This window comes from Eretmochelys imbricata, chromosome 11 (genome assembly GCF_965152235.1).
Source record: "Eretmochelys imbricata isolate rEreImb1 chromosome 11, rEreImb1.hap1, whole genome shotgun sequence".
Classification (NCBI taxonomy): domain Eukaryota; kingdom Metazoa; phylum Chordata; order Testudines; family Cheloniidae; genus Eretmochelys; species Eretmochelys imbricata.
Window position 1 is genome coordinate 21,660,608 of NC_135582.1, and position 16,818 is coordinate 21,677,425.

A 16,818-nucleotide genomic window follows, 5' to 3' on the forward strand; every position below is an offset into this window, starting at 1 on the left:
AGCGCAACTCTCCGGAAGTCGATGGTTGCCTCGGTACTGTGGACACACTCCGCCGACTACATGCACTGAGAGCATTTGTGTGGGGGGACACACAGTCGACTGTATAAAAACGCTTTCTAGAAAACTGACTTCTATAAATTCGACCTAATTTCGTAGTGTAGACATACCCTTACTAGTCTTTAAGGTACCACAAGGACTCCTCATTGATTTTGCTGATACAGACTAATACGGCTACTACTCTAAAACCTCTCCATTTAATGAGTCTTTATGCATATTTTTCAGTGAGAGACCACATAATAGCTAATCTGACATGATATTTATCTTCATTAGTTATTTTTCTTTTCTCACAAGTAATGAGAGAGTATGTGCTTATGTATAAAATACATTTTGGGTCAATATCTTGAAAAATGAACTGTTTTAGTTTACAGGAATAGGAAACCAGGGGAAATTTAGAAATCAAATTTCTGAACATATTGAAACTTTAAATAATGTGTGATTTTGTTTGCTAGGTTTTCAGTGAAAGAACACTTAGGTGCATATCAACCTAGAAAACATTTTTATGAAAGTATTTCTACATACACTGTGAGAGTATGATGTGCTATAGGCCGGGACCACATATATTGTGGTTGGGTCACCATGTTAAAGGCCTCGTATTTCTGCATTTGTGTAAAAAAAAAAAAAAAAAAGGCTATAATATTGTGTACCAAAATCTAAAGTATCACATTAAAAATTAAGTCTCTAGACTTTACAGTTCCAAAGATAATATTCAAGTTGTAAACCAAGCATAACTAAACCAGTGACACCTGCCTGATTTTGGAGATAACCTAAAACAATCGCTCTCAGAGGAGTAAGAATAATAGCTTGGCCAGAATCTGAAGAGTTTGATGTACTATGGTTGCATTACTTTGGCTGGTACTCTCTTTTTAAGGACCTACTAAAATAAGTCAAAAGTTAAATTCATACCTCCAGTTTCAGAAAGCTTGCCTCGGTAAATTTTATCTTCCACCACATCTGTCCAGTACAGTAAGCTCTGATTGAAATGAAAATCAAGTGCTATTGTGTTTCTTAAACCAGGAACTAAGAGACTGTAGTCTCGCTTCTGAAGATCAATCTTTCTGATCTCGTGACGAATGGAAAAAATGATGAAAGCTTCAAATGGATCTGGAAGTACAATGGATTATACATTAAAATGTATAATAAAGAGTAGAATTTTAGTAGACTTACTGATATGAGGCACACATAGCTGAACGAGAATGGCAGAGTACTTTATTGGAGGAACAATTTGATTAAAATAATAGATCTTGTAAACCTTACTAGCTCATTCATTTTCCAACAAAGAGTAAATTTTGCAAATATATATATTTCAGACCAATTTAGACTTCTGCTCACCTGCCTCAACTAAAGGTGTTGAATGGATATTAACAACAAGGATATCTGACTCAGTCAGTCAGCGGTCCACAGGCAAAGCACAAAGAATGTCTTCTGGATGAGAGCTAAGTGGTGGAGTTCTTTCCTCCCCTCTCCTCTCCCTCCCTGGACTTCCAGGATTAAGGCCAGAAAAAAAGTTTAAGCTATCAAAATTAAAATAAGAACTTGGGTGAAGTTTTTACTTTCTTAAATGCTTCAGAGAAAATAAGTCTGTTAAAAGTTATCTAGTATTGCTCTAATTAACAATTAGTTGAAAACTATGTACTGCAACTAATATAATACAAAAAAGATTACTTTGTGTGAGTTAAACTGCATAAACAACTTATCTAACACAAAACCACAAAAACAAGGAATTGTAAAATTAAGGCATCTAACAGCACACAACTTCTTCAAATTCACCACCACTACCACAAACAGAACAGACTTTCCCTCCGCTAACCATTCTGAACTGTTCTTGAAAAATCATACTCACTTGTGTTTTGAGAAAGGGTGCTAGAACCCTGGCTTCTCTACTGAGACAGAATTGAGGATATTTTGTATTGTCTGGTGCATGGCATTTGTTCTACTGATGAAATGTACGTCTCTGGGTGGATGAGTAAAAGGAATGTAATGTTAGATGCCTTAACTTTTTATTTCCTTGTAGCTGTGGATTTGTGTTAAGTATGTTATGTATGTACCCTTAACTCACACATAATGCAGTGCTAATTTAAGTTAAGAAAAGCTGTCAAACACTGCAATGACTACTTTCACAAAGAACAAGATCTCTGTCAAAGTGACCAGCCAGGTCTGGAGCAAAAAAAGAAAATCTTAATGAAATTATCCAGCCAGTTCAAGAGCTCTGCTTTAAAGAACAGAGACCTTTGCAAATATTATTTTATTTTGGAAAACAGACATTGCTTTCTTGAAGATCTTCCTCTACAATGCAACAATAATACCGCTGAACTAGTAAAATCTCTTTTCCTCTACCATACTAGGCTTCAGTTTTGGATGGTATGCGTATTACTGGGGGAACACGACAACAGGCAGGATTTCAGTGCCTTCTAAGGTGTCGAAAAACAGAGTCAGTCAAAATGTTTCAAAAAAGAAACTTTTCACTTCCTTTTAAAAAATTAAACTTTTTCATGGTCTCCATTAACTAATAATTGCACATAAAGATTCAGTTGTGACTTGTAGCACATTAAATAATCATCTCCAACAGAATAAGGGTTCCTTACATGAAGAGCAGTATTTGCCTCTGAACCAACAGGCACTTTCACAAAGCTTCTCATATTTGTCAAAGCAGTGTCTGATTTTGCAGATCCTGAAATGGCTGAACTATATGATGATCAATAAGCTCTTCAACATTAGCAGCTGTTGCATCACAAAGGTCAAAAGCTCATAAACTTGATGAACAATTTAATTAAGCTCCTGATCTTTGACAAATCAGCAGGTATGTTGTAGAGTACCCTGTTCATCATAAATCTTGTCCTTTATTGGCTAACTGTGGCACAGAAAGACTGTGTTATGTCAGTGAGAAAAATCATGCAAACTCCAAAGATGAAATTTTTGGCCCTTTTTTAAATCAACTAGCATTTGGGAACTAAAATTAACCAATTCTCTTCAACACTCCCCCTCCATCATCCCCTCCCCCACATCTCCTGGGGCAGAAAATTCAGGTTTTACTCAACAGATTATCTTTTGAAACTTTGGGCCAGGTATTTTGTGCTTTATGGGTTTAACTACTGTTTTAAGTGCAAAACAGAATGCAGCCTTAACCATGGCAACAACAGTTCTGCTATAGTAATACAAAGAATGTTTAAGAAATAGAGCTGGACAAAATAGCTTCTTTGCTCTATAAATAGTCATATATTTGACAAAAAACATGCTTATAGGCAACATGGTTTATGATGTTTACACAATTAGTCTTCAACAAATACAAATTATAAATAAAGAAATGCAGCTGATGCACAAAAGAGAAATGTCATGCTGTGCACAGAACAGTTTATATGCAGGAGGATTCTAGATTGAAAAAAATATTTTTTTTCTAATATCATTTGGTATGAGAAGTTGGGCTACACAAACCACCCATGGCAGAAAATAAAATGTGGGACAAATAGTAAAGTGTAATTTTCCTGCAATGTTTTTATTCTGGTATTCTGTTTTAGATGGGTCGTTAACTGAAATGTCACTGTCACTGGAGCTTAGGCTGAGGTGCATTACCAGACTTATTTGTTACCTTATACTGTGCCTTCTCTAACCATACATCCAAAGCAAATCAATGAAGAGGTCTGTGCAAAGGGAACTCCTGCACAAATGTGGTGTGGTTGAGTCCACCAGTGTGGAGAATTTTTTATTTTGCTTGGCATTGTAAGGCGCTTGTTTATACTATGTCTGTGTGGGATGTGTAGTATCCTGAGCCAGCCCTTCAGGCATCACATGTGTAGTCTGGTGTGCTTGACAACAAATGCCATTGCTGACATATGGCCTAACAGTTGGAGGCAGATCCTGGCTGATGTCTGTGGGCTGCTTACATTATCGTGATTAGGTTGACTACAGTGGTAAACCTGTAAGTGGGCAGAAAGGCTGTAGCCAGAGAGTAGAGGTAGGCCCGGACGAATTCCAGTATCAGCACAGGTGTGAACGTTGATTTTTGTTGGTTTATTTGTAGACCCAGCTGTGTGAAGAGAGCTAATGTCTTTGGAGTAGCTTCTAGTGCCTCTTCTCAAGTCTACTCTGAAATCTTCTCAAATCGTGGCTTTGAGTAACCAATCATCCAGATAGGGGAATATTATGATCCCTTGTCTGCTGAGGTGAGCCGCTATCACTGTGAAGACTTTTGAGAATACCTGTAGAGCCATGGACAAGTTGAAAGGGAATACCTTGTATTGGAAATTATCCATTCCCACAACAAATCTGAAAAACTTCCTGTGTGAGGGATGAATCATTATGTGGAAATATTCATCCTGGAGTTCAAGGGCTGAGAAGCAGTCCCCTCATTCTAGTGCTGGAATTATCGTTGCTAGCACGACCATCCTGAATCATTCAGTCTTCATGAATTTGTTGAGTCTTCTTAGGTTGAGAATGGGTCTCCATCCTCCATTTTTTTTCTGGGTTAAAAAATAATGGGAGTAGAAACCCTTCCGTCTGTGTTGTGTAGATACTGGTTCTATTGCGCCCAGGTATATGAGATGGTTTACCTTCTGTCATAATAGGTGTTCGTGAGAAAGGTCTTTGAAGATGGATAGGGACATAGGGTATGTAGGGGGGGATGGAGGTAAATTGGATGGAACAGCCAATCTTGATAAATTCTATTGTCTAGATTGTCTGATGTGACATTTCACCATGCTGCATGGAATGGGGTCAGATGGTCTACGAATGGATGGATGGTGTTGGATGGGTCCAGCAATAGAAAGTGTGGGAGGTGTCTCCGGTACTTGACCAAATCCTCAAAACTTCTGTTTAGAGGGAGGTTGTTGGGATATCGAGGCTGAGAAGGGAGTGGTCTCCAACTTGTGGGTCTCTGCCTCCACCTTTGTGGGTAGTATTGCCTCTAAGGCTGGGTGTAGGGTGCAGATCTTGTTCTTTGTACTCCCCATTTCTTCTTTTGTGTAGGTGTATATATGCCAAAGGATCTCAGTGTCATCCTGGAGTACTTCAACATGTGAAGGGACTCATCTGTTTTGGTTGAGAACAGTTTGGGGCCTTCAAATGGTATGTGCTCAACAGTAGATTGTACCTCTTCAGGAAACCTGACAGAGGGAGCCAGGAAACTTGCCATGACTACAGCCATGAGAGCCTCATTTATTGGGAAAGCTATCTTGGAAGAGGTTGAAGAACGGAGGATGTCCAGCAACTTATGTTGGGACTCCACAGTTTCTTCCAGTGGTATCTCCAATGAGCCTGTGATCCTCTTAAACAGCTCTTGGAACTGTATAAAGTCATCCCCTGTCATTGGTGGTGGGGGTATGAATTGGCAGCTGATGTGACTTATTGATCTGATGTATCCTTCAGTTCCCCGATTCCCTCTTCTGGAGGTTCAGAGGATCCAAGTACTAAGGACGATGGAGACTGCCTCAATCACTCCCTGTGTGAATTCTGAGGCTTAGGGTAGTGTTGGTGGTACACTGCCCACGGGTCCCAGTAGGACCAATGTAGTAGGAATGGCAGCGATGATGGCATCCGTGGGTGTCTCTACCATCCTTGAGTTTCAGGTCTGGGGAGGTTTCAGAGTAACAGCCGTGTTAGTCTGTATTCGCAAAAAGAAAAGGAGTACTTGTGGCACCTTAGAGACTAACCAATTTATCTGAGCATGAGCTTTCGTGAGCTACAGCTCACTTCATCGGATGCATACCGTGGAAACTGGGGAGGTATTGATGTTGTTCTAGTAGACTCAGCCTGGTGGCTGTCTGCATAGGCAAGGAGTTATAGGATCCTCCTCCTCCCCCTCCTCATTGTTGGATAAAGGAGGAGCTGACCTGGTTGGTGTTGTAAGCTGGCATGATACCAAGTGTACTGGAGTAATGTCGGTACTGAGGAGTGGGGATTCTGGTGCTAACAAGACCAAAAGGTCTTTATGCTGGAGAAACTGCTGCAGTACAGAGAGCATTGGTACTGAGGAGGGTGTTATTGGCAGTACCTATGCCTTTACCACAGCAGTCAGTGCAGAGGTTATGCACTGTGCATTGTGGAGGCAAGAGGTGGTTCTATAGTTTGTAGCACTGCTGAGCTGCTTGTTGCCACAGTCTGAGCAGCTGCTGCGGTACTGAGGCAGGGCTTGTAGGTTTCCCTTTTGTGCCTTTGTCTGAGCTCACCCGCCTAGAGTCTTTGGCTTGAATGGTATCTATGGAAACGGATGGTCCTGCTGCCTCAGAGATGGATGGTCTTGGTGCAGTTGGCACCGAGGTAGTCTGACGGGTTGGGGAATGTTTCTTTTTGGTGAGTTCCTGACAAGGGGAGGTTGGAGACTGTTTTTTGTTTCCTTCTTGGAGGAATGCTCCTTTCTCTCACAGAGAGATGATTAATCTTGGTCAGATACTACCGTTGGAGACCAGTGGCCAGGAGGGGTTCATGATCCCATACTGGACACCGCGTGCAGACTTCTCCATCGTGAGGAGTTTTAGCTGTAAATTCCTTGCTTTTCTGGTGCAAGCCTTCATATCATGGAAGTGGAAGCACCAGCAGACATACTGTGAATGTCCATCAGACTGGCAAGTGAGGGAATGTTGAAAACCAGGAAGCCAGGCATGCCCCTTCGAATAGGGTTTCTCCCATGAGGGATGGTAACTGTACTATATTAAGGGGTATACAAATAACTGAAACTTAAATTCCTAAGCGGGGAAAAAATAAATAAATAAAGTAAGAAAAAGGTAGGGTAGTTAACTATTTAACTAAATAACTGGGTTCTAAAAAACTAATACTCTAAAGATAACAGCTAAGCTAAAGATAATCCTGAGAGGCTCTGACGATTGCTCAATCTCATGCGGATGGTGGTAGAGAAGGAACTGAGAGGGGGGTCGGTCGCACTGCACTATGTAACTGACAGAAGTGGCACAAGATGGGAACACTGCCTGTGTGACCCAACCAGGCACTGTTACTGAAATTCTCCAATTACAAGCACAAGAACTCAGATTCTCCTAAAGTGCAGCACTCACAGGGACATTCCTTGAAAAAGAGTATATATTCCTGATCCCACAGTGCAGTAGTAAACATCTTTAAATTGGTCAGTGGAATGGTGGGAAAAAAGGTTAAAATGAACACCTTAAAATGTTTTTCCCATTGTGGATGGAGCTCAGGGTGGTTTCTGTGTGATTTGAAAGGTCAGACAAATGAACTGTATCTAATAGAAAAGGTAGCAAAAAATTAGAAGATGACCCAGAAAAGTTGACTAAGAGATAACAATGGGAATAATCTGGAATAAATCAAAGAGCTCAAATCAAATTCTACTTTGGAATAAGCAAACAAACTCCTACTGAATTTGAAGAAAACACAATGAGAATTATCTAATCCAATGGGAGTTGCAAGGAACTCTTTGATTTGAGTTATACTGAATATATTTTAATCTTAATTCATTATTTTAGAAGAACAAACTAAAAAGTAATTATTCTGATAAGGTGTAATTTGTACTTTGGCATGCTGTTAATTGGAACTAAATTGTGACTACACCATAACTGTAAAGAATATGTAATGAAATGTTTGAATTAGCTCAGCTACTGTCAAATTAGATGGTTTCTAATAGGCCATTTACAAAATATCTGAATTGGGTATTAATGAAATTATCTCAGGTGACTGATAATGTGATACACAAGCTTTCATTTCTAGCTCATTTGTTCAAAAATGGCCCATGGCATGAATGTGAGAAAAAGGTGAGCAACTGGAATAATTTCTTAGTGGTGAAATCTAATGACCTGTGAAACAGTCACCGAAAAGACTTGGTGAAGCATCATAGTTCAGAGATATTTAAAATCAGAGTTGTCAAAAATATGAGAAAAATAACTGTAAGGAACAATCCTCAAATTGCAAGTGGAAGCTCTAAGTCAGCGGTTCTTAACAATAGGTATGAATACCCTTGAGGGTACACAGAGGTTTTCCAGGGGGTACATCAACTCACCTAGATATGTGCCTACTTTTACAACAGGCTACATAAAAAACACTAGCAAAGTCAGTGCAAACTAAAATGTTATACAAAGACTTGTTTACACTGCTCTATATACTATACAATGAAAGGTAAGTACAAAATTTATATTCCAATCAATTTATTTTATAATTATATGGTAAAAATGAGAAAGTAAGCAACTTTTCAGTAAGTGTTCTGTGACACTTCTGTAGTTTTATGTCTGATTTTGAAGGCAAGTGGGTTTTAAGTGAGGTGAAAGTTGGGGTATGCAAGATAAATCAGATTCCTGAAAGGGGTACAGTAGTCTGGAGAGGTTGAGAACCACTGCTGTAGGTAACCCAGTAGCTTTCATTTAATATCCAAGCTCCTCTAGGCAGGGGCAGGGACTGTCTTTCTATATTTATATTGCAACTAGCAAACTGGAGCCCTTATTCTCCTGATTTGGGCCTCTGGGCACTACTTCAGCGCACAAAATAAATAATGCAATTATAATATTATGATGATTCTATTCCCATAGAAGAGATGACACCCTCCATTAAAAGTTATGGTCCAGACTCTCTACTGAGGTCCAAAGTAGAAGGACACTGGATCTCAGATTCCTGGAGATTAATCCTATTTTACTGGTTTTTACACTTCCTATTAGAAGGAATAAGGAACCTTACAATAGTGCAGAAGCCCTAAATCTCAGCTTACCAATACTAGTGCAACTTTCACCATCATTACTGATCTTCCAGCCTTCATAACAGGAGCACTTGACACTATGTTTGTGCTGTTCACACACTTGACTACATTTAAGATGTTTGGTACAGTAATCCACAATTTCACAGGTTTTGTTGTCTGGATTTAGATAAAGTCCTGTAGGGCAGGAACACACAATTCTTCTTCCAGGAACTACAGAACACTGGTGGCTACATCCACCATTGTTAAGCGAACATTCATCTGAAATAACAGGAAAAGAACATTAAAAATTGCAAACGATATCAGCTGTATTATATTGTACGTTTCAAGACCTTCTCGGTAATAAAAGAAATTAAAAACCTCAAGTAATCACTAACTGAATTTAAATCTGGCTGAACAACTATTTGTTTGGAATACTTATGCGGAAAAGTAGTGCATTCAATTTGCATACATCTGAGGTTGCATTACTGTTAGAGGATAGCAAGTTTTTAGCATTGTAGAACTACAATATATATTATAAATTTTGACAGATTATCAAAGGTATTTTACCATTCACGTATTCAGTACACTTTGTATTTACTGGATGGTACACTTCTTTTCTCATTTACTTAATGCTATCATTCTTTGGGCTTCTTGCTTACTATTCATGTATGGGTTTTTAAAAACAGTTGCAAAAAAGAACAACAGAATTTTCAGACAAAAGCTACATTAAGATGGGAGTAAAGGTTGACAATATATTTCAGAGTAAAATACATTACAGGGATGTTGTAATTCTCTCCAAAATAAGCATTTAGTGTCCAAATCTGCCCTGCAGTGACACCATGAGAAAAAGAGGTGCGGGGGGGAACACTATGTGTCTAATCTAATCTGGAACTACAAACACTAAAATGTGTTCATTTTAATTGCATAGCTATTGCATGGTGTTATTACAGGACAGAGTTAAGGTGCCCTAACTTTACATTTCATATTTTCACATGGTTGGATTTTGTTTAAATTGGCTAAAGGCTATTTAGCTCAGTGATATCCTTTTCTGTTCCTAACCAGTGTACACTAACCCCAAATATGTCTTGGAATGCATTTAGTGTCTCAGCACACTTGGCTCTGTGTCAAAGTGCCTTATTCCTTCAGCAATCTGAGGCTTCAATGCCTTGTTCCTTATGTTCCCTGAGTCTTCTGTGTCTTTTATTTCCTAAACCTATGCATGGATGGTCTCTGAGATTAGGAGGCAAAGGGTATGCTTTTTTCCAACAGATTCTGAGTCTGCTCTCAGTTACATTTGTGCATCCCTGTGGTGACTACAGTGGTGTCAAAGAAGCCAGTGTGAAAGGAAATTCAGGACCTAGTTCTCCATTTTATTTTATTTTATTTTATTTTATTTTATTTAAAGAATGCTGTGAAAACAAACACTAAAGAACATTAAGGAGCTTGTCCTGCATTTCCTATAAGTACGAATGTCAATGTGAATTTTGGGAGTACAGGACAAGTGCACTAATGTATTTATTTACTGAAAGTTAGATTTTCTTCTGAATCTTCTAATTTATTCATGCCTCTTAGCTAATCTGATTCACATGTATCTCTAAAACTGAATTTTACATCTGCACAAGAAAATATACACAATCCAGCGGTCCTTCTATAGAACAGTTTCCCTCGTGATTTTTTAAAACAGTTCCCTTTCTTCTTAGGGTCTTTATTTTTCCAGACTTCAGGGTTCTCAATGATGGGGAAAAAAGGGCGCAAATTCATTAAAATAACACTGATAGGCAAACGTGCTGCCAATATCCTGCAATGCATATTAACACTTTAAGGCAACAGTCATAAATACCCGCATGCTAATTAGTAAATGAGTAGTAAACCACTGTTGAATAATAACTTATTATCATTATCTTAATCCCAGAAAATCTCAAAGGGACATGGCCTCTTTGCAGTCAAAATGCCACCTGGATCAATCTCTGCCTTGGTGCCTAAGGTGGTCTGGCTATGTTTATGTCAGTTATGTCTATCACTGGCAATCTTATCGCACCACCAAAGCTTCATCTCTGTAGTGGCATTCCTTGGTACGCATGATCCAGAATTTGCTGATCATCCGTTCTAATAATATGTCCATACCAAGGAAGCTGCTGAAACTAGTGCTGATAAAGGTGGTTGCTGGGTTTGGCTTCAAATATCCTCATTTGTGTTCCTGTTGTGACACTTGATCTGGAACAGCAGATGAAGATGATGAGAATCGAAAATGTAAATACAGTGTTCTTTGGCCTTCCTCTGGACCCATGTTTTATTGCCATACAATAGAGTAGGTATAATTGTGGTTCTATAGATCCCCAGCTCTTTGGCAAGTTTGATGTCATGACATCCCCACCAAGGCCGCTGAAGCATGCCTGAAACCTGGCAGCAGCTGCTGCCATATGAGTGTCCAAATCTTTCAGGCAACTTCTAGCATGGTCTATGATGATGCCCAAATATTTGAGTTGCCACCTGCTCAATGGCCTGTCCAGACAAGTAAATACTGAGTTAGCTGTAATCTAGCGCTGGAGGCTGTTTGATGGTAATGGTCAGGGATTTAGTTTTATCCAGATTCATAAGGTCCAAAGTGTGTTGCTTCTTGCTCAACTAGATCAGCCATCAGCTTCAGCAATTCACCAGATTGAGTCAACAACAGAGTGTCATCAGCATATTAGAGATCTCAAAGCAGAATGGCATTCTGCTCAAAACCACCTACAGCTGCCTCCTCAAGCTTACCAATCAACTAATTAATTCTAATATTGACCAACGATGGTGCAGAGCGCTGCCTTGCCCAACTCCCATGTAGATAGGAAACCATGCTGTGAAACTGCCATTCACTCAAACACAGATTTCTATTCCTTTATAGAGCTCTTTTATCAATGACACTACTTTCCCAGATCCCACAAACTTCCTGGTTGCCTCATCAGATCTCCCAAACCTGCTCAATGCACTGAATCGAAGGCCTAAATGAGGTCTATAAAAAGTGCTATGAATGGTTTATTAAATTAAGCAATACAGTACAATACAATAAATATATGGGGGCCGATCCTGACTCTTATGTGGTGCTCTGGCAGCATATATGGGTCCTAAAGGGGTTACTATCACTGGGAGTTAATGAGATCATTATGTGCCTTGTCTCTCAAGCCAAAGAAACTTTACTAGAGCATTAACAAGGAGTTGTCCACCTGAGGACATAAAAACCTCTACTCCTGTAATCACCTCTCCTTTCCTACCTTTCAGCCATTCCATTATTTATTATATATATTAAAGTATTGCCTAGGAGCCCTAATCACAGAGCAGGACATCATTATGCTGGGCACTGTACAAACATTGAACAAAAAGGCAGTCCCTGCCCCAAAAAAGGAAAATTAAATATAAAATAAGAAAGAACAGATGGATTCAGAAAGACTAATGGTGGAGTACAAGGAAACAGTGAGATAATATTGGACAGCATGATAGAGTATGCTCACCAGAACAGTCCTCTTTTTACATTTCATCTAAAGGATGAGCATAGTGCATCTTAATAACATGCAATGTCAAATCTTCAGTACTGACTTAGAAGAAAGAATGACACCCATGGAATAATTAAAAAAAACACACCCCACAATTTTTTTGCAGCATACTAATCTATTTCGGGGGGGACAAACCCTCCCATCTAAGTAGTGATCTAATTCAACAGTGGTTAAGTTTGTGTTGTGTGACAGTATTATAGGCACACTTAAGTACAGGTGTTCTTATATGTGTAAGAGAGCTTTCCAACTGCTTATGGCTACAACCATGTACCTTGTAAGGGATGTTTTAAGAGATTAAAAGATAGGTTCTTAGATTAGAGAACCTATGTTGTTCACCATGTTTCATTTTGGAGAGGCTTGATACAATTTCAAGCACAACATGGACATTAAAATAAAATGCACAAATTACTCGTGAGAAAATTTAAATACCCTGCTAACATAAGATTCTTTAGAAAGGGAAGATGGAAACAAAAAACATCAAGTGGTATTAGGGAAACAAAATAATTTTGAATGCTTTATAGATGTGAGTGCGCCTAAAAAGAAAATACCACAGAGGTCGCCTTCATCAGATCCATCAGGACAATCTCTTCTCCCATTACAGAGCTTCTCAGGCTGTAGGCAGATGGAGGTATCATTAGCACAAGGATATTTTGGTGGTCCACACATATAGCTCTCGCAATTATCCTCATCAGACTGATCGTCACAATCAATATCTCCATCACATAGCCACGCTTTGCTAATGCATCTCCCTTGGAGAAAAGAGACAAACACAAGAAATCAGACTGAAAATAAACATAGGAAAACCTATGGTAACATTACAGAGAAATCTACTGTTGTATTACATTTTAGCATTAATGGTCTCTCTTCCTAAATTAACAGAAAGGCTCTAAACAAGCTCAGCTTTGTATTTTAAGTCATCTACATCTAAATAGGCACTCTTAATTTCTTGACCAATGTCAAACCTAATAGGTTCTATGTTCAATGAAACTGCATGCAGGCAGCTATGCAACCTAAGTAAAATATACTGAATTACAGTTGTATAGGTTGCCCAAAATTGTTACAATATTTCTTCTCCTGCTTTCCTCCCCATTTTCTTTTCTCTCCACCCCCACTCACCCCTAGTAAGAGAAAGATCCCAATCTGACACTGACTTAAACTAGTAGTTACCATGTAGTTACAAAAATAGTCTAATAATTATATACAATATGTTTCCATATAATGCCAAAGCAGTAATCATACTTCAAATTTTAGCCAATGATTTTAGTTTATTATCCATGTATTGTGTGATGTTACGATTAATGAACATGATATATATAATTATTGTATGTTAAATAGAGTTAAACTGTTGGATTATAGAAGTATAAAATTGATCAGTACTTAGATTGATAATTTATTAGATATCTACGTCAGAAAGGCTGAAACACAAGACCTGTAGGGTGAGGCCTTCCAGATTCTAGCTTACCTAATTTAGGCTTTGGAGATAAAAAATGCTGTCATAAGTTAGTGACCAAATAATAACCCGATGCCCTAAGATTATGAGGAAAGTGGTACCAAATGATAATATTGCAAAAAATTAGCTGGAAGATTAATTTTAAATAATAAAAATGCTGTAGAGGCACATCTGTTTCCAACATGTGCCTTAGCACAGGATACAAGTTGTACGTCAACGCTAACGAGAATAAAGAGAACCTATACAACCCATAGCATTTGGGATCCCTTATGTTTCTAGGGGACAAAGACCAATAAGGGAAAAAAGAGGGCTGACACTTCCATGCACACGTGCAGAACATAGGTATAGACAGAATTACATTATAAAAAAGGGGGTGCCCAAAGTGGGAAAATTGAGCTTCCTATGGGAGAACTCCAGCAGGAACCATCCCTGTACGGATGGTCAATCCATGAGAGAGCCATCAGTCTCTAACACTGTCTAGGAGGATGAGAATATGTTTGTAGCTGTAACTGTATGGATATATCTAGGAGTTGTATGTGCTGTGACATTCAGAACTTTGTTGGTAACTTTAATAAAAATGATAAAAGATAGTGGACCTTGTTCTTGTGATTGTTCTTGTGTTACTGGCCTATGGTTTCATGTGTTCCTATGAGTTCTAGATCTAATGCAAGCAGAGAGAACTCTGTTGAACTTGAGACAGAGCTGCCAGAGCCGAACCCTCCATGGGGTGACATCACTGAAATTAACTTTAAATGAAACATTTCTAGCAAATGAAACACTTTCACAAAGTTTTAAATAGGCAATACCCAACTCATTTCCTTCACTGGAAATGACTACACAAGGGAAAAATGTACTCCAGTTTATGCTACACGTGTATGTTAGAAATGTTACAGTTGCAGCATTGTCTGCTGATAGAGATAGGGTTTGTAACCTCTCAGAAGTATATGGCTGTGGAAGTGGAGTCACTTGGGGTAAAAACCCGCATCTATACAAATCCATGCCAAAAAACAGATCCCCCACAATTGTTCACACACGCTGACAGTTGCCATCAAGCTCTGATGCCACCGTCTCCAACTATTCATCAGCACATTTCAATCTCCTTTTAATGGTGTTTATGCTAGTCAGACAAGCATTAAAGCTGGTAATGTGCTTAGGAATTGTAGTTCTTTATTGAGACAATGCCACCATCCCAGGTTCCTCCTTCTTTCTGCCAGGAAACTCCTCTCTCTCTATCCCCACCACAGTACATGGACTAGTCATGCAGAGGGACTTTCAGAGTTGATGGGAGAGGGGAACAGGCACCTCCCACCTCTGGCCCCAAATATTTTAAATACTTCTCATCATCAGTTTGTATTTTCAAATAAATATTTTTAACAGTCAAAACTTTTACTAACACACATGTAACAGAACACTGGTCTGCAAGGGCAGGCAGCACATCTGTTACAGGGACATAGCTCCTTTAAGGCTGCTCATTGTTGGGAGTTGTAGTCTTCAGAAAGGGCACATAATGGGAATGGGTCAGCTGACTACGTATCATGGGACTACCTGTTGAAAGCTGAAAGAAATACTCCTGGCTCAGTCTCAAGAAGATAAGGCTTGAGACAATCTCTCTGGGGACATGGCAAGAGGCCCACACAATAATCAGGAAAGGTTACTCAGAGAGAAGGTTATGTCCTCTCCTCCCAGTTTGCTAAAAACTAGAATGGTCTTTGATGGCTGGGATCAAGTGATTTGCTCATTTTAAATCCTTTCGTGATAATAAAGCTGGCCTTGGGTAAAGGACTTTGGATTGAACTGCAGTTTGGGCATTATTTTACCTTCCTTAGCTGGTGTTTTCTGCTCATCAACTTACAGCACAGTACTCTGTATGAATGTATACCATAATGTATATTAGGCAGCGGCAAACTAATTCAGATGATATAAGAACAAATTCATACTTTCACTTAAAAATTGGATTATACTAAATCTGATCTTTCTTGAGGTTTGAAAAGAATTGAGTTCATGTTTGTTTTCCTCTGATCTTCCGGGTTTTTGCCAAGACCACAACCATAAATAGCAAAATACAATGAGAGTCAGTCTTATGATTAAGGCACCAGACTGGGATTCAGGAGTTCTGGCTTCAATTTCCAGCTCTGCTACAGACTTCCTGTGAGACCTTGTGCAAATGGTGAGAGACCCACCATTTAAATGTTATAAAACTACACATAAAGAACTCATGAACATCCTGTACTAAATAGGAATAACCCCAAAATATTAAAATACCCATACATTTAAAAGCAATTTAATATTTATTTATGCTTACCGATCCTGAATTACACATAAAAGAGCATGGCAAAAGGTACATTACCAAGGGGATATTTCACTGTGGGGTAACAGTATAGAGTACAAAGAATTAGGAGCTGGATCTGGAGGACGCTGAGCACTTTTGAAAGGTGCTGAGCACCTCCAATTCCTATTGATTTTAATGGAAGTTCAGGGTGCAGTGCACCTCATAAAAACGCTCAGCATCTTCCAAGTTGGAGCCCAAAGCACATCCATCATTCCACTGACAACAAAGGGAACTGTAATCCTTATTCCTCCCAAACTGAAAAAATGAACAACTTTGTTTCTACCTACTCACTTACAGTTACACAAGTAAAGAAGAAATAAGTTAGAGCAACCAGGAAACAAAGTTGTATGCATAAACTTAAATACGTACATTCAATCAAAAGTGCTTCTAGAGAACTTCCATCTTCATCTTTACCTTGAAAAGAACACTGGAATTTAAATACCATCACAAAGACAGAAGCAGCAAAGAAAATAATGGAAAATGTTTGTGCCATGCAAATTGGCCATATCCCAAAGTAAATTGATGTTGATTCCAGTACAGCCTCTAACCTCTATTTCAATCTGTTTTATAGATACAGCCGCTTAAAGAACAAACCTGTTTACTTGACTTTTTTTCATGTTAATGAAAAGAAGATATATTCTATAACACAGGATTCCTCTTCAACTATGATAGGTTTGACATATCTTATTAAATAAAAGTATATACTTATGTGAACAAATTAATTTTGTCCAGATTTAAATGAGGCACACATATTTATGTCTATATTGATGTCATTATTTCAAATTATTGCCCTAGCATGAGACATACATTTTTTATTTTCCAGACACCT

At 38.7% G+C, this 16,818-nt stretch overlaps 1 protein-coding gene across 1 annotated transcript in view; it reads right to left on the reverse strand.

Annotated features, from left to right (window-relative positions):
* LRP1B (LDL receptor related protein 1B) overlaps positions 1-16,818 on the reverse strand; it is a 1,054,628-nt gene that overhangs the window by 475,698 nt on the left and 562,112 nt on the right. The window contains exons 22-24 of the mRNA XM_077830376.1: positions 12,759-12,959; positions 8,714-8,959; positions 964-1,161 (exon numbers count right to left, since the gene is read on the reverse strand). Coding sequence (XP_077686502.1) covers positions 964-1,161; positions 8,714-8,959; positions 12,759-12,959 — 645 coding nt within the window. The remainder of the gene's footprint in view (positions 1-963; positions 1,162-8,713; positions 8,960-12,758; positions 12,960-16,818) is intronic.